Genomic DNA, 18798 nt, shown 5'->3' on the forward strand with positions numbered 1-18798 from the left:
GTTTTGCAATTTGTAAATCTATAAGCTAGAAAATCTAGAAAATTTGAGCCTAAAAAAGTGTGAAAGTTTAAATATTTTACACATTTTACTGTCTGGGTCCTCTAGACTTTTCCTTCCCTTGTCTGCTAACATTTGCAGAGCGCACTCTTGCCCTCTGGAATATGACGTTCGAGCTAATGTTTAATTGCACATCGAATTTTGAGTTTCCGAGAAAACCGCCTCTGTCCAACTCATGTAAACCCATTATGCTTGTCCCTTCCTGTTTCTGTCATGCCTCAATCTGGAGCTCAAGGCTCTATCTCTGCAATCACTTGGAAACACATCACTGCTGCGCCGGCATTCAAGCTTCAAGCGGCCTCCAAACGTTTGCACTATCGGGAGAAATATGAGTGCAGGATAGTAAACATTGTAAAGCAACACACTTAGCACACTGATGACATTTTGGCTCTGAAAGAAAGTTTTTTTATTTTTTAAAATAATGTTGGTGAGATACATTGAAGCCTGCTGTCTTTCCACAATGTTCCACTTTTTTCATGATATGTCTTTCATCATGTTATTTCTATTTTGTCATAATAGTAAGATTTCTACAATCATCAAAGTTTGAAACAATGTTGATAAGAAACTATCTGGTCTTGATGAAAGCTTTGAGTGTACAATTTGTTTTTTGATGCAGTTTTCCTGCTTTCTTTTTTAATTCCCCTGCTGTTAAGCTGAGTTTACATCATCGGTTATTTCTTCAGGTGGTTTTGCTGCAGGCCGTAGGCATACCTTTTTTGTAATTCTGAAATAGGCCTTCATAACAACTATTTGCATACATCTTGTTTTTCCAAATCTTATTCCATTGTTTTGTCTTACAGTGAGCAAGTAATAAATGGGAATGCCTCCAACAGTAGATTGGTTCTGTACGGATCCAATCTACTGCATGTTTGGATAAGAATTTAGGGCCATGAATACAGTTAAGCCCAAATTTATTCACATCGTTGGCAGATATAGATTTAAAATTATTTTCATTCAACCTACAATATTGTATTTCAAAGAAAACAAAACAAGTGGCTTTTCAAAGATAATAAAACAATATTAAAGGAGTTTTCATTTAGATTTTTTTTAATGTTGAATGGTTTTAGTATGCCCCTCTCAATCAATGAACCAATCTTTATTGGCATTTACTACGACTCTACTCTTTTTGACAATTTGCCTTTAGCGATGAATTCCATTGATCTGCTTTTATTTTTTACTGATTTACCATCAGAGTTCAGATGTCATTGGGACTCTTATTGCTGCTTGTTTTTTTAGGCTATCGAATCATGTCTTGTGCTCAGATGAGCTTTTAGTGGACAACTTTCTCTGCTCGAGTAGCTGGGTATATAAAGGCTGCTTATCATTTAGGATGCAACTCGGTAAATACAAATTCAAGTGAAAGAAAAACTGAACTTGTGTGATGTATACCTTTATTACACATGGGAGATATATGTCAAGCATTTATTTCTATTCATTTTGATGACAACGACTTACAGCTAACAAAAAGCCCAAAAGCTAGGGTTGCCAAAACTTAGAATATTGCAAAATACCAACAAAAATGATTACATAAATACAGAAATGTAATGTTACTGTTTTGTATTGCCCTGCGATCGTGTGAAAGACCGCAGACTTGACAATTGTCCAGAAGACAGACACAATCTGCATGAGGAGAGTAAGCCATCAAGCGTCTTGGCTAAAGACAGAGTACCGCATCCAACCATATGGATAATGTAAAGCAAAGTAATAATAATGCAAAGCTGCCAAAGTCAGAGATGACTTGGGGAGCCATGTCATCTGCTGGTGTTTGTCCAGAAGTACAAAGTCAGCACAGTAATCTACAAGAAACATTTTGACAACTGTACTTAATGCCTCCTCCTGCTGATAAAGAGTGTTAATGAGGTCCTGTGCCTTAATTTGCACAAAGTGTAGCCTGGCAAGAAAACGCAGCTGGTCTAATAAAAAAAAGTTTGCATATTATAACTACAAAACTCAATATTGTGTTGCTTTAATATGATTTAAAGGCACCACTGGCTATTCCCCTTATCACAATTAAAACAAAAAATATTTTGCACCCAGTGGAATTGAAGGAAAAACATATTTTAGATGTAAGACTGTGATACTTTTTCTCTCCAGGCATCAAGAGTACACTTTGGGGTAAAACAATAATGTAAAAGAAATCTCTCACAGGGGTCGCATTATTTATAAAAATTTCAAATAGATTTGATTCATTTACCTTTTTCAAAACCAATATCTATTTCAGTAAAATAACTGAGTACAGAAAAATAGCTTAGACATTATTGGTGAAATTAAATCATTACTACAGCAAGTGTACGTAGGTGCTATGTCTGCATTATGATTTATTCTTTGATACAATAACAGTAAAACTGATGTGATTTTTTTATTTTATTTTTAAGTACAAAAATTGAAATATTAGAATGCTGAATATAAAAAAAAAAAAATAGCGAGCATCAGAAGCATCTGTATGGAAGATCCAATGTTTTTTTCTGTTATGAGTCTCTCAGTCTTTGCTCATTCATTTCTGTTGTACTCCCCAGTTGTTTGTAGGTACTTACTTTCCTTCTTCAAAAAGTTCAGAAGCCAAAAAAACAAAAAAACAAATCATGTTCCCATGTTTTAAACCACCTTAACGGTGCTGTTAAAAGTCGGTAGAAGGATTGTCCAGTCCATCTGCCCTCCTTGTTCCACCGACTGTCTTTCCAATCACAGATAAGAAAAGAAGAAAAAATACAAAACGTTTCTCTAATTCTCTATTATTCATGATAATCTACTTTTGTACATGATTATAAGATGCAGTTACGTGGATCATCTATTGTTGCTCTGCTTTGAAGGAGCTGTATGCGTTTGTGTGTTGCACAACCAACATGTACATGAACATTTTTTCATCTGGTCCTTTTTGTTTTACACAAATAAATCCTCACTTCCCCTCAAATTTCATTCATCATTTCAACAATCATACCACCACTGAAATTTTCACTTCTCGTCTTGATTTTGTTTTGAGCAATTTGTGTTGCTAGGCTGAAAATGAATTGGCTTCCTTAAGATTTGTCCAGGCTCACCGAGGGAGCTGCAGCTAAATCAGTGAGAACAAAGGCCTTAGCAAACTTATCATTTTTGATGGGGTTTATGTTTATGTAACCGACTCTTTATATACAGTTAGAACTATACAGGACTTGGCATTTTTCTTAAGTTATTGAAGCGTGATTCAATTTCATTGTTAAAACAGGGTGAGATGCGAGTAAAACTGGAAATTCTGCAGAACATTCTTTGAGCAGTGTCACTGGAAGACAGTGTGGTAAGACGGGCACTGATGGGATTTCATGTACTTGATGGCAAACTTGAGCTCCTTGCTCTTCTTGTCCCACTTGTGAATGGACATGAGCAGCAGCTGCTGGTCCACTTTGCGGCCCATGATGAGGAAGTTGGAGCCCAGGTTCTCCAGCTGTGAGCACGGGCAGTTCGCTCCGTTCTTTATGTACAAGGTCAGCTTCTTCAGGTCCTTCTTCCTCAGCACACCCTGCTTCAAAACCTTCTTCTTCTTCTGCGCTGCAATTAGCTTTCGGTCACCTTTTTCCTTTTTCACCTCCTTGATTTTCATCTTCAGGACTGGAAAAGAGGAGAAGATATTTATTCTCATTTAGGATTGTGCTTGTAAAACCTACACCAACGCAAAAAGTCTGACATTTGTTCTGAACTGTAAATGCAGCATACACAGGCACTTCCAGGTTGAGCTGACAATAATATTTTACAGTAGAAAAGTGTTACTGTGTGAAGAGTCCTCACACAAAAAGTGCTAGAGAGCCAGCTGTATTTTTAATTTTTTAATTTTTTTATTTTACTGAGGCAATTGATTCAAGCTGCAACATCCACAGAAAAAGTAAAACAATAACAAGAAGCCAAATGTATAATAGGAAGTTGGTCCTTTTAATCCATTTGAATAGACATTTTTATTTGTCTTGCAACATGCTGGATTGGGAAACGTCAGTCGTTGGCAAATATCACGGTTAAGGAGGCCGTATACCAACTCCACAAGGAATAAGCACAATGGCTGACATATATAATCAATAATCCTACCATGCTAATTGTGCTAATAATGCTAAATTTTGATGCCAAGAAAAAATATGCACTATGTTAAGTGATGTTCATTTTTATAGCACAATTCAGCAACAAGACAATTCTATGCATGGCTGGAACAGATTTTACTCTGTCAGACAGTAAACTTGACACAGCTGTTGTTTATTTTGAAAGAACCATGTATATAAGAAATACTTTTTTAAATACCAAGAGCTAAAAGTACCCAAATACCTCAAACCAAGCAAAAAAAATTTTTTTTACATGTTATAGCTAAACATTTATTATTAATATCATTTTGGATGCACTTAATTCAAAACAATGTATGTTTACCGGGATCATTGGTTTTATTAGCTTTTTATATATTTGGGGTTTAAGTAAACACTGGGGAATGAAACTTAAATTGCTTCTCCATGCTGTGTGGTTGTTATGAGAGTAAGTGATGACTTCGCCTTCAGTTTTGAGCAATGAGAATACTGGGGAGAGTGAATATGTTGTATAACATAGCATCACATTAAATATTGTTATTTTGGGGTCAGTACTTAGATAAAAGTTGCAGTTGCGTCAGAACTGTAGCATTGGCACGCATGAGTTATTTATGGCCTCTGAGAACTGCGGAAATCCTGAAGTGGGATTTCAACATATCAAGAAGCAGCATTGTAGCCTGGCATAGCTGCTGATCACATTACAAATCCAACAGTTGTTAGATGAAGTAGAAACCTTATTTTCCTTTGGCTTCATGTCATTCTGCTCCACTAAATGAAAGGCAGACACACAAGAATGTGCCTGGCATTATAAAGTGGGTATATTTTCAAATTATTCATAAAGTATGAAAATATGGAATCAGAAGAATGGGCAACTAAAACTATGACCAGTGACTCTTTTTTCCAACGGATTCATCAGATTTTTAGTGAATATTCCAACTTTGCACACAAGTCAAACTGATAGGTGTGCAAAATTAATAGATGCTGGGAATTATTTGATCATCTAGATGAAGCTGAAGCATCTGTGGAGCAAAAGACAACACGTGCTGTGGTTCTGTTTAGGTCACTTGTCATCACTCTTCTTGAAGACTGTAATTAGATTTCAGTTGTTTCTATCATCCGTGTTGTATTAAGACTTGTGTTTTCATGCAAACCTGCAGTGCAAAAACAGAACTGAAAAATTCTGCACGTAGTTTTGATTACATGTGACAAAGCCAAGTTTGTCAGCGTGATGAAATGCTGACTCTTAGGCCTCACTGAGTGTTGTGTTTATAGGTTCATATTTTCTCATGTCGGAGATTAAAATTAAAGTGGCAACTATTTCCAAGGAGAATTTGCAGGGTAACCCCTTTTGACAGGAGGAATTAATCATAGGTTGGGCAAAGGCACAGTGCTGAAACGAGACATCTCCGTTTGCCTAAGCCTGCTGGAAGATCGCCATGTCGCTTCTCGTCTGCCTGTCTGTGGTTGAATAAACAATCCTGAGTATGCTAATGCATGTACCGTACATGTGAAGTTATGGCATGCTCCTCAAGCAATGTTCAGTGAATTGTTCCTCGTGCACTTTGTGACTGTCCTCCAGCTCCTCCTCGTGTGTTTATGGCGCTTTGCTTATGTGATTCTGTGCTTGTGCATATGTGTCATTTTATGAATGACTGCATTTAGCACAGGTTCGAAGCATTAAATTGCCACCCTTCCCCTTTCATTTGGCTTTAAATGCCCACCCGTGTGCATTCATACTTAGAACAAAGTATGCAGTGGCCCCTCTGCGCTGCCTGGCCAGCATCTTTGTGACATGCCGTGCCCGTTTCTTTATACAAACTTAGTCTCTTTACTGTGAGCGTACAGAAGTGCTCTGTCGTTATGAGGAGAAGCAGATTTTCTTCAAAAGCAAAAACAAAAACAAAAAAAAAAAAACAAAGAAAAATAAAAAAAACTCATTGGAAAGGGTAAGATGCCAGACTTGGTTTTTATGCAGCACATGCCCTTTTTCTGGATCTTAAAGAAAAAAAATGTTTAAGGATTAAGCATCAAAAGCAGACTCTTAATAAATTGTGAAAATGTTTCAGGGCCATGAGATCAAGCTGATAACAACTGTGGTTCATTTTAATACCATTGTACAGCAATTCTTCCCTTGATCATCAATGTATATCAGTTATCTTACCTTATCTTGTTACACATAACCTGTAAGCAGCCTTAACTAATAAAACATATTCACTCGAGTGTCTATACATGTTTAAATGCAACCATTACTTTATTCTAGTAACCTGAAAAAATGTGTGGTATGATTCTTGAAACAGCATAAAGGACCTCAGCAGTTAAATGTCAGAATTAATTATGACTGCTGATGATGAGACTGTATTTCAGCTTCAGCTCGGTGTGAAGACATAGTTTGTAGATTCTGGATAAGCTTGTTCTATTTATAATGGCTTAGGATGATTTTGTTCATGTAATGTTTTTGTAGGTGTGATTAATTATGTACGAGGCTTAGGCACAGAAAGAATATCAAGATTAGCTTTTTTCTTCTGTATTCTGATTTGGTGCATGCGAACTAGGCAATTTGGTTAAAATGCCTAGTTTTAACTAGGCATTTTGTGTTTATGGCACAACACTGCAAAAATACAAATTAAGCTGCTGTGGACTTTGAAGAGAAACAGAAATGCTTCAACACAATGAGGAAAAAAATGTGAGCAAGGTATAATTCTTAAAATATAAACAAGTTCCAAAATGATACCACAAAAGAATTTGAATATTTTTGAAACTCTTTCTTCAAACATTTGGCTTAACTATTAATTAATATCTTAGAACGGACAAACTCTGAAATAACACATATGTATAAGATAATTTTTAATGTCAGACACAAGAAACCTGAGTAAATAAAAATGATATTTTATTTATTGAAAGAAAAAAAGCTATCCAAAGGAAGCAGCAACTAAGTAAAAAAGGAAACTATGTAATAACTTGTTGGCCTAAAAGCAATAACTAGCAATTAGTAATTTTACAGTATTGTAAATAAATATTGCTCAAGGCACCGTTTTTTTGCAGAATTGTTTAAAATGAGCCACAGTGTTTTGAGCATACTTCTTATCAACTGGAGTAGGCTGTGCAGGCCCTGTAGCAGCAAAGCAGCCCCTCGTCGTTATATTACCACCACCAATACAAGTGTGAAACATTTCTAAAATGCTGTAAGTTTTATGCCACTTTTGTCTCCTTGATCTACAGAATATGTTTCAAAACGTTTGGGGCCTGTGAAAGAGGCCTTTGTGTTGTTTTTGGTCACTGGCTGTTTTCACTTTGTAAATCTTTGTGCTTTAAATATTGTCCAGGGCTCTTTTGGATGAGTCACTGAAGGGCTTGTGGAGGTTTTCTTTCAGGCCGGCCATCCAGGTTCCTCGCTGTTCCACGTTTTCTCCATTTGTGAATGTTGGCTCTCATTGTTGTTCTCTGGAGTCACAGTCCCTTGCAAATTGCTTTGTAACACTTTCCAGATTGATATATCTTAATGACATATTTTCACATCTAATTTGAATCTCTTTAGATTTAAACTTGATGTTTTGCATTTTGAGTACTTTATCTCAGACAGGTTGAACTTTTGTGCTCTTTTGATTCTGGGTGTGTCTAGTGGAATTGAACCCATCTTTCTAAATGTGATTAATGGGTGATTTTGAGTGATAATTTAATCTCTTGTTCTCACAAGCCAAGGATTGTTTGGATGGCTTCTTCTCTAAAAACCATTCATGTTATCTCTAGGTTATATTAATATTAGCTTGAAATGTGAAACATTTATTGAAGAAAATGTACAGTTTTGAAGTACTCCAGTAGTATTTCTTGTCTTTTTTTTTTCTCAAAATTGCCTACTCACCAAAATCACTTGCACAGTAATGCTCCATGATGTTGTCTGTTTTCAGCTCGTTGTCACATGGAGGGCACACCTTCGACACTGAAGGGAAAAAACAGGATTTAGAGATGAGAATTGCCTAGTTCTCATCAGTTAGAATAAAATACATTTTGTTTGATGCCTTTAAACCTAGATTAGCTCATCTCTAACAGCTGAACATTGTTAGTCGAGTGCAGTCAGCAAAACCAAAGCAGCGGATGTAAAACATTGAGCACTGTTGAGTCACATATTTGCAGCCCCCACTGGGTCCTCTTGTCAGAGGATATTTGCTGTGGAGCAAATACTAAGTCCAGCAGACTGACTGATGTTTGCCCTGCAATTACACTGGAAAAAATGTTTTTATTCTACCCACTTGTATATTTTGGTGGTGCAGGCGTGGTCTGGCTGTGCAGAAAGGTAAACGGGGCGCAAGGAGCTGCTGAACATGGTGAAAAGTGATTCAGTACACACACACACACACACACACACACGTGCGCGCACACACGCGCAGGCAGCACTTAAGCAGACACACATTGTGAAACAGCAAGCAGACCAAAACCAATGAGTCCTGTTTATCTGGAACTCTGAATTTATGGTCACGCACATTGTGCTTAAGAACGTGTTTGGCCTTGCTTATTTTGATATGGAGCTTTGTGACTGTCATTACAGTGAAGACACAACAAGACAGAGTAAAAGCAAAAGGACCCAAAATATTTTTTTTTCAATAAAATAGTGCAGCTGTTCAGTTGTTCCTGCACTCCTAATCAGTGGCAGTTCATGCATGGTTGTGAGCCGCTCCTTTTCTTGTCCGTATCCATTATCTGAATCCAACTTGGTAAACTGGAAGCATAACATTTGTTTAAACAATATTAGTTTATCCCGGAAATAAATGGGGATCTTTATGGACTTAAAAAATTTAGTAAGAAAATAAAAATGCCCTTTTCTCTAGGGGTTTTTGTTAGTGATGTTTACACACACACACACGCACACGCACACACACAAAGTGCATTGTGTGAATTGGCACCAACACAATGCCACTTCCATTTTACTGAACATCTAGATAAGCTATAGAAAACTCAGCACAAACACCACTTACATATATGACCTTTTTAAAAAATGGGTTGTTTAATGTCAGAGAATTTTTAAAGAATTTACATTTTGCCTAGGAAAACACCAAACAATTGCCTACTGTAGTCATCTTAACCAAGCTGATCGATTTTCAGGAAGTGTGATTTTACTCTTATTGAATGCATCATTACAGATATTGCCACAACTGGTTCACTCTAAACACAAACTCTTCTGTCTTGACGTTGTTACTGAGGAAAGAGGATTTAGTTATTTTCAGTTTCAGTGAGGACTTGGAGTACACAACTAATTTGGAGAAAGCACAGTGATATAAGAGCAGAGCCAGCCCAAGGCATGATCAAACAAAGCTTTGCCATCATAGGCTTCCCATAATTACTTGAATTTTAACACAAACCATAGAGCTAAAAATGTTATATATTTTTTATGGCAAACTGGAATGCTATTAAATTAGATTTAATGGTTTCAGTACAGATAAATGAAAATAGCCAATTTAAATCTTAAATCTAAAATGCAAAAAAAGTTTAATTTGTGCAAGTGCTAAGAATAATCTTATTTGATTGTTGTGTTATGTTAACAATCTCATGCTAAACATTAAATATCTTTGAAGCTCAGCCAATTAAAACAATATTAGAGATTACAGATAACGCTTGAACTGTATGCAGAAAAGTTAGCGTCTGTCTTCCACACAACTCAGGACTTCACACGATCCAAAAATATCGGCTGCCGCTAATCTCAGTACAGTACGCACTAACAGGGCAGACAGATTTGATCCGACTCAGCTCGTCCGAAGGGAAAACAGTTCTGACCTTTCCCTGAGTGGGAAGCCTTTTTTTAACAGGGCTTCTAAAACAAGAGCTACATTTTTCTGTCGCTCACTCATCGCTATACCTAAAATATGCTTTCAGCTAACTGTTCCCTCTCCGTTCCCCCATGACGATTGCTTACAAACACACTCATTCAAATGCACATGGGTGTGCTGCTGTGCAGTTGAGGCCCGGGGTTAGAAGTCAGGGTTCAGAGGTTATCATCCCCTGTCCAGACTTCAGTGTCTGGACAGATAATGAGAAGGGTCAAAGTTTTGCATGCTTTGCTGCCTGGGTCGTGGGGAGGTGAACCCCCTTAACCATCGGTGAGTGCAAGTCTGTGTGAGTGCATGTGTGCATGTCCAGGGCAGCTGAACCGTGCTCTTGTAGAGTAATTGACAGTTTTCTCGTCAGAGAGAAGTCCATGCGTTCCCAGAAAGGAGCCATGCGCGTCCATGCAGGGTCAGCGTCTAATTGCCGGCTGCTTACTGGAGGGCTGGGCAGTAACACGGAACCACCACTCACACCAACATGAACAAGACGCAACCAAACTTTTATGGATCTATACGGTTTCCAAACTACTTGGTATTTTATGTGACAGACATAAACTTAACACATGGTTTTCTTTTCTTTCTTTTTTTTTTCCAAGTACAAAACATAAAAATGGTTTGTGATGAACCATCTTGGTATATATATATATATATTTTTGTTATCGTCAGGCTGCAGGTGAAATTCCATCCCAGTTTTTTGCCAGTACTCATTTTTTTGTATGTGCTGCTCTGTATTTATCCTCATTCATGTCCCCATGAACTCTATTCAGCTTCCCTGTTCTTACTCAAGAAAAGCACCCCAAAGTATGGTGCTAACGTCACAGTGAATGTGATTTCTTCGGAATAATACGCAGTTGTTTTTACAACCACACACAGGGACCGCATTTAAGCAAAAATAGTCATCCAACCAGATTGTCTCCTTCCATGTTTACTCTGTCCCCCAAATTACAAACTGAACTTCTTTTGCCTTTCTTTCAACAGCGACTTTATTTTAATGCCACTTTTCTGTGAGGCCTGGAAGTATAACCCACTTCTGCTTCAATCTTTTGCAACTTTTTGAAACCTTTATTTTGCGTTGCTTGGTCTCTGCTACGCTGTTGATTCAGTACTATTCCCTAATAAGCCTCTGTGGCCTTCACAGAGCAGCTGCACTGATGGGTAAATTCTTGCAAACCAGGTGACTTCTGAAGGAAATTAGTTGCACTGGATTGTATGTAGTAAAGATGAGAGTGAACTGGGGTTGGTCATAAATGCATGACTCCCCTTTAGCATTTCTGCTTGTTGAAAACCATGAATCCTTTCCCTTCCACAACACAGTTCTGCTCTGATGTGTTTGTCTACGAAGCTTCATTAAAATACATTAAAATCTGTGGTTTGAATTTCAAAAAATGTTAGAAGGTTCAAGGGATATTAAGACTCTTGCAAGCCACTGTCTTTTTACAAATCTCTTGAAGTTGCATGTTATTTAGCCTCCATGGGAAATCATTTCACTGGGGTGGTATGCTGGCAGGATGCCCAGCTGTGCTGATGCCAGAGCATGTGTCAGGAGAAACCAGTGCCTCCAAGAAACTCTCTGAGCTTGGACTGAAAACCAGCATTTGGATGCCGCCTCATAACACGAGTCTGTCAGAGGAATTACTGTCATGCTCTCTTGGGAATCAACGCCTCATAGGTTAATCTATGTGCATGTATCTTATTTCTTGTATCGACTTTTGCAAACATTGCAAAACAGATAGGAGTATTTGTAAGTTGCAAAAAAGGGGGAAAAAAAGGGAGGAAAAATCAAATTTGGCTACGGAGTTGACAGCTTCTGTTTTGCAAACCTTTAAAGTTATCAGCGATTCTGGCAGATCTACGTTACCGCTCGCAGAACTATTTCAGTGGAGGATGAGAGAGCTTATGAGTCAATGATTAAGGGTAAGAGGAAAAAGGTTGATGGGAGCTGTACGAGTAAGGAGGTGGTCTGTTTGAAAGCACTGCTGTTAATCTTCAAACAGGGAGCCAGAGTGGAAATGGTGAGCGGCAAGAGTCCAAGAATTTAACTGCACTGCTTCACTTAGTCAGAGCTCCAAAGTTAATATCACTTTCTCTGACGCAGCCTCTCCTTTCTCCCCGTCTGTCATATCTCCAAAGAAATGTCTAGCAAACACATATTGAAACTGTTTAATACTAAGTACAAAATGTTAAAAGCTCACTTTAAAGTTTCATCGTTTTGGGGTTAAAAAAGCCGCCCAAACCTGCCATTGTGCTCTGGCGTGACAATGAAATTTGTTCATTTGCGCCACAAAAAGCATCGAGATCACTTTGATGTCAATATTTGACGCGGACGATTTGAAATAACTTTAAAGAATGACCTCAATTTTTCATAAACAACACCATAAATCTCGAACCCCATTAGAGCCTTTGAAAAGCAAAAGAGAAATCTGTTCTCCTTTTTGTCTTTGCATGACTTTTGACAATCTCTCCCATTTCCTGCGAACGCCCATTTGAAAACAAAAACATAGTAAATCACAGCTTCTGTTTGCAACTTTTGACAGGCTTCCTTGACAACAGCCTTGCAGCTGAATGCATTTTAGGTGGAGTATGTGCAACGTTGCATACTCTGCTCTCTGTCTCTCTCCTCCGGGGCAAACACGCACATGTCGTCACCAAAAAAAAAAAAAAAAAAAAAGGGGTGGGGGGCAACCTGATCTAACGGCGTTGTGGTCGGATTCCCTGACACGTCTCAAGCCTCGTCTCTCACAGTCGTGAGCTCCACGCTGACTTTTACAGAAGAATGTTCCATTTAAAAAATGCTCGGGTCACTGTCTTATGTCTCATCTGGGCCCTTTAAGTTATGAACAGCAACACTTATGACATAAAATCGTACTGTGCAGGAGATGAAATGCAGGATATGATTTACGTCCAAGGGCCTCACATCTGTTTAAATGTGGCATGCAGACAGACAGAGGAAAGCTTAAACATGGCCCGGAGGCAAGCCCCTCGAGGGCCCTAAAACAAAGCACACTCCTTGCATCTGAAGGAATACTATACGGACGAGAAAATATGTTCTCAAAAGGGCCTCGGCGGTCTTCCATGCACGGAGCATTGGATCACATTTTCCTTTTCATATAGCAGCCAGGGCCACATGAGTAGAGTCCATTGTGTTGCTGGAGACCTGACAGTTTCGCTTGTCTCCTTTAGCGTGGTTGCAACCTAAACTGGCCACATCAAAGAGAGCGCAGGCAGGCAATACTTTGAGTTGGCACAATTAAGCGGCATCCAATCTTTTAAGAATCTGTATATATATATATATATATATATATATATATATATATATATATATATATATATATATATATATATATATAGAGAAAACCAGAGGAACTTCATCATCCTGCGAGGAGTCTACTCTGTTTTTTACCCACCTGGTGATTAAAGAAATGGTTCTGAATTTTTTGAAGTTCTGCTGAAATGTTGAAATCACTTCGTATCTTATCTGGAGTACATAAATCTCTTTGCATCTTCATTTATTAAAGAAGTAGGACAGTTGGTTAGCTTTTATGTATATGTGACCTTTGGCAATAATTGTTTCCTCCTGGTTCTCCTGGTTTACATTAGACCATACATCTAGCAGTAAAAGTGAACAAGATGTCAGACTCTACTACAGCTGCACGTTACATCACACCAGTCATCACCTCAAAATCAGTGCTTGCAGTATCACAATTGCAAAACACTGCCGGGAAGCAACACACATTTCAAGCTGCACATTTGCCGTTACCATAGCGGTAATTCATGCGACCAGATACAGTCTTCAAATGCCCTTGGTTCTCATACCACACACCTACTTCCAGTGGCCTAGATGTAAAAAACCTCATGAAAATTGTAATCATGAAAAAAAATTAAAAAAAAATAACTTAGAAAAATCTTGATTATTTGTAACTGATATTTTTGTATTGTAAATACGTAGATTAATGAAATTGTGCCATCGTAGACTGAAAGCACATTGCTGAGCACAATGGTCCGAAATTACAGAAAAGCCTTCCCTCTGGACAAGATGTCCACTGTTGCATTTCTTTTGAGACACATTTTATCATGACAAAAATGGCAAACGCAAACTTTATGCTACACTCCAGGTCCATCTAATCTGGATTTACTGTAAATGACGATGCTAAGAGAGTTATTAACTGCTTATAAACAAAAGCTCAGAAAAAAAAGAAGGAAAGGAAGAAACTGAACTATCCTATTTAAGTAGGGTTGATGAGGTAGCATTAGTCGTTATCTGGCTGACAGACTGAGCTGGGATTTTGTGTTCCTGGACCTTTTTTATTTAATCAGCGTTCTGCTGTTCCTCCCTGATACAATGTATATACTTGTATTTCACATAACAACACCTCATGGGTTCCTTAAACAGACACACACAGAAACATGTTGCACACGCACACACACACACCTACACACACACACACACACACACACACACACACGCTAGAAACAAATCATGCACACAGACAACCTGAGCTCAGGTGGTCTTGGGAGTTTTTCTAACTTTTTTTTTTTATTGTTTTGAAGTGGCACTGAGGTGGAAAGTGAATCTGACTCTCTGCTGTGAGTTTCCACAGGAACCCTCCAACCGTGCTGTATCATGTAATTGCAGAATAGCTCAGACAGCATCTGGGCCTCCTATCCGGTGAGAGCAGCAGGTAGCTCAGTGCATAATTCCCCCGATTGACTATACTCTGACATTTGGCTGGATTACTCGACATTCCCTCTGTGATCCCAACAGAAGAGAATCGTCAGTGTCCTCCAGTGACACTGAAGGTTCCCAGAAAACCCTCTTCTCAGAGTTCTTAGCTGAAATTCCTTTTTTTATTATTGCTGGCTGCCTCCATGTGTGTAAGTATGCATTGTATGCGTGTGTTTTTGGAGTCAAAAACGTGTCCTTGGGATGGCCTCATCGGCACATCTGAGAATCTTTGGATCTTATGAAAATGTCACTGAGCCTTCAGGCGAGAAGTGATAGGGGTTTAATATCAGTTTCAAAGACAGACGTAGTCAGGCACGGCCACAAAAATGCACAAAGAAACCGTATTGTTAAACGCTGCTCCACTTTAGTTTAATTGAGGACCTGGTTGTGTTTTATCTGGTTTATTACATTTATTTCTAATTATTATTAATAACTGAAATAAAGAAAACATCCACCTGAATTTGAACCGATGTCCTGACTCATTAATTCATTACTTTAAACAAACAACTGATTATCTCCTAGCATGATAGCAGAAGAAGTTTAAGCTGCCTCCCTTTTTTTTTATTTCTGGAGACTATGTTCAAGAATGAATTATGACTCTTTAGCCAAAATGTTTCATAGCTGAAAGCAATCCTATAAAAACAGAACAGCCATTTTTTCCCCCTCAAATGGAATAACTTAGTTGTGCATTGATTCACTTTGAGGATCACCCAGCAATAATTTTCACACTTTTAAGTACTGGCAATTACATAAAACAGAGCGCCGTGAACTTTTGTGATAACAAGCAAAAGATGTGCCCTGAAGCTGCAGGAACCAAATGCTTTGCGCATTTATTTTAGCAGTCTAGAATATTAGGGGGAAAAAAAACTAATGAAAAAAGTTAATTTTTATCTACTAAAAACGCAATATGTGGTGACATACGCAACATAGAAATGTAAGTTATTTGAGGAATAAAGAACCTTCCTCAAGCTCCTTAAAGAAAGCAGAGAGCTGGACAATTCTCCTGCAGCAGGAAGAAGCTTTTCTCCACTTTTATGCTCCATCTGCCTCTCTTCACTCTCCTCCTTCCCCCCCTCCTTTCACTCCTCTCCATTCGACTCTCTCAGGAACAATCATACTTGGCGATTACCATTCTCTGCCCACCCCGCTTGCTCTGTCATGTCGACTAATTATCGAAGCTCAGTAATTGGCCTTCTAGTTAATTGGCCCACTGTCTGCCAGAACCAACAAAAGGTCGAGCAGAGCAGGACACAGTGGGGACCGGTCCCTTCTCATTGAGTCTCCCTCAGTTCCGACTGCTTTGTGAAGAGTACTACATGCACATACACACACACACACACACACGCACACACATGCAAAGTCTTCCTGTCTTCACAAACACTTTGCATTGACTTCCATTCATTTTTCATTCATTTCTAAAGTCTAGTCCTTCCCCTAAATCTTATCACTGAGAATAGTCCTAATGCTAAAACTAACCCCTTGTCCCAAACAGCTTTGGGCTTTGGGTCCCATAACAGGTTCTCACAACTTGGTATTTGCAGAAAAATGACCTTACAATTTAAGGAATGCTAACACGCACGCACGCACGCACACACGCACGCACGCACGCACGCACGCACGCACGCACGCACGCACACACGCACGCACACACACAGTGTGACCTGTCCATTTCACCTTCTCAGAAACCTTTCTCAGAATGTTTGTAACCTTCTTTCTTTTATTCCTTAATGTTTGAAGTGCATTTGTTCACTCGGTGACTCTGAGCAGACCAGGTCCTGAGTCATTTACATTGACATTAAACATTCCTCATCAACCCATTTGTTAGGCTGATTGATTAGGTGTAACTGGATCTCTGCTGATAAAGGTGAGTGTGTTCATGCGCAAGTGTGTGTTGCCCTTCTTTTTCATGGAGATGGATACGTCATCACAGGACATTTATCTTAACTTACTAAAGAATCTAGTAACTGGAGTCTCTGAGTCTCCCATCCTCGCCTCCCCTGAAGGCATGTGAGATCTAAACTGTCCACTTGGGAACTTTCCCCTTTTGCCACCCCTAACAACCCCCAACCACACATACACACACACACACACACACACACACACACACACACACACGCATCCTGCTCCTGTCACTCCTCCCTGACCTCCTCTGGATAGTTTCTGCCTTAAACTTTCATGTCATTACTGAAGCGCTGATGTTGTGATAGCTTTCGGCTGTTAATACGTTTGTAAAAAAATAAAATAAAATGATCAAAGCTACACTTAACTACAACACACTTCTTCATGACCTGGAAATAAAGTTAAATATATCATAAGAACTTTTGTTCATAGAGATCCATCAATCCATTTCCCAGGTTGAGGTCATCCTGCAGCATCAGGCACTGTGGTCAGTGATCAGATTCTCCATTACTGCATTAATCTGAATTGCATTTGTTCTATTCATTAAAACTAAAAACAAACCATTTTTGCTCATAAGTACATCAACAACTTCATGTTCTTTAATGTGCATTTAGTGTCATAAAAATCAGATAAGGTTTTTTGAAAGTTTTTGACCTATGATTAATCTAATAGTCTTGTACTCCATGCTCAATTGAGCCACAAATTATAAAGAACTTGCAACACATTTTTTGCCTCCTCTAGGTATTAGACACTTTAAAATGAAAATTTGGTTTTGTTCAAAATCACATTTAGCATGTTTATCCACAGTTTGGGCCTTGAATCTGACCAGTGGCTTAGTTAAATTGTTCTAAAATGTTGTCTTTTTATGTGCGAGGATGCATAGGCTGGTCCTACCTGGAGGCTGCGTGGCGTGGTTCCCGGCAAACTGCATGGGGATGCACAGGTCGTTATCAATGGGAAATTTGTCGCAGGACAGCATCTCTGGCCAGGGGAAGCCATAGGTCTCCATCACTGGAGCGCAGCTGTCCCTGACAGCCTCGCACAATGAGCGGCAGGGGTAGATGGGCCTGTCTAGACAGACGGGCGCAAACAACGAGCACAGAAAGACCTGGGTGTCAGCATGGCACCTTTTGGCCAGGAGGGGCACCCAGCTGCCCGCCTGCTGCTTGACTTCTGGCATGGTCTCGTGATCCAGGAGGTTGGGCAACCTCATCTTCTTGTACCCCACGTTGTGGCAGAGGCGTAGGTCAGCTGGTATGTCCACACACTGTGGCTGCTTGGTGTAGAATCGGCCGTTGTGGAAGTTATCTGACTGCCAGCTGTAGTAGTCATACTCATCTGCGGTTACGATGTCAGGGAGGAGGGAGAAGAGCAACAGGCTCAGTGCCAGGCTGAATAAACCCTGGGTTAATGCCAGCCTCAGGATCTTTTGTCCATATGCCATCCTTTTTTGAGTTCAGACCTGCTATTTAAGAAAGACGTATCCAGAAGTCTCCAAAGTAACCCAGTGAAGAGACAATCTTCAGAGAAGATTTCAACAAGTGGACAAGGCGTATGAACTGTAATCCTTTTTTTTTTTTCTTGTTCTTCTGAGTATGGATATCGCAAACAGAAAGAAAGCACAAGTTTTTAAATCTCTTCTTCCCAGGAGAGTCAGCCCTTAAAGTCTGTCTTTGTATGAGAGCCTCAGTTAGTTGAAGGGGGTGCAGCAGCCAGTAGTAGGTGAACACGCAGGTAGGACCTCTTATTTCCCCCAAGCTTCTTACTCTACTGCCTTCACCCCCTCTTCATACTGTCTGAAGCCCACTCCTGCTTTCTATCAGTGTGTGGCTGTGAAGAGGAGTACCTAGATTTTAAGAGCTGGTGGTAGCTGCTCTCCTCAGCTGCCTGCCCCCCCAACAGGCTCCCAGACCATTCATCTTCCTACTGGCCTCCCCTGGACTCACTCACAACAGCCTCAGCCAATTGAAACCACAGAGGGAGGCTGCCACTGGTCTTCAGGACACTCCCTCCGCTACTTATTCTCAACAAAATTCCCCCTCTGGAGCAAGTTAGCAAGAAAGAAAAAGGCAGCAATATTTCACAAGTTCTTCCCGCTGCAGCTGTTTATTCCAAAATGTAATTAAAAAAACATCTTTTTGCTTAGATTAACACTCTGCAGATGATGTCACAGAGGCTATCCAACATTGATTAACTCATTGCACCCTAAAGAAGCTCCCTTCGCACACAACAAAGGAAGTCTGCTTGGCATTTAAGTCTGTTCACT

At 39.4% G+C, this 18798-nt stretch overlaps 1 protein-coding gene across 1 annotated transcript; it reads right to left on the bottom strand.

The window, feature by feature from the left end:
• Positions 1 to 1431: 1431 nt before the first annotated feature.
• On the bottom strand, positions 1432 to 18588 carry sfrp5 (secreted frizzled-related protein 5). Its single transcript, XM_008429625.3, has 3 exons — positions 17427 to 18588; positions 7954 to 8031; positions 1432 to 3642 (listed from the first exon to the last, which is right to left on the bottom strand). Exons 1-3 carry the CDS (start codon positions 17974 to 17976, stop codon positions 3314 to 3316), a joined length of 957 nt encoding a protein of 318 aa, XP_008427847.2. The 5' UTR covers positions 17977 to 18588; the 3' UTR covers positions 1432 to 3313.
• Between the last annotated feature and the right edge of the window lie 210 nt (positions 18589 to 18798).

This window comes from Poecilia reticulata, chromosome 15, assembly GCF_904066995.2.
Source record: "Poecilia reticulata chromosome 15, P_reticulata-male-v2, whole genome shotgun sequence".
Classification (NCBI taxonomy): Eukaryota; Metazoa; Chordata; class Actinopteri; order Cyprinodontiformes; family Poeciliidae; genus Poecilia; species Poecilia reticulata.

Bases quoted from the DNA above. Each gene is read 5' to 3' on its own strand.
- sfrp5 (XM_008429625.3), bottom strand. From the start codon at position 17,976: ATGGCATATGGACAAAAGATCCTGAGGCTGGCATTAACCCAGGGTTTA. The intron at 8,032-17,426 runs GTAGGACCAGCC...TTTTCCCTTCAG, and splicing joins CCACGCCACGCAGCCTCCAG to TGTCGAAGGTGTGCCCTCCA. The intron at 3,643-7,953 runs GTGAGTAGGCAA...CCTCTTTTCCAG, and splicing joins TTACTGTGCAAGTGATTTTG to TCCTGAAGATGAAAATCAAG.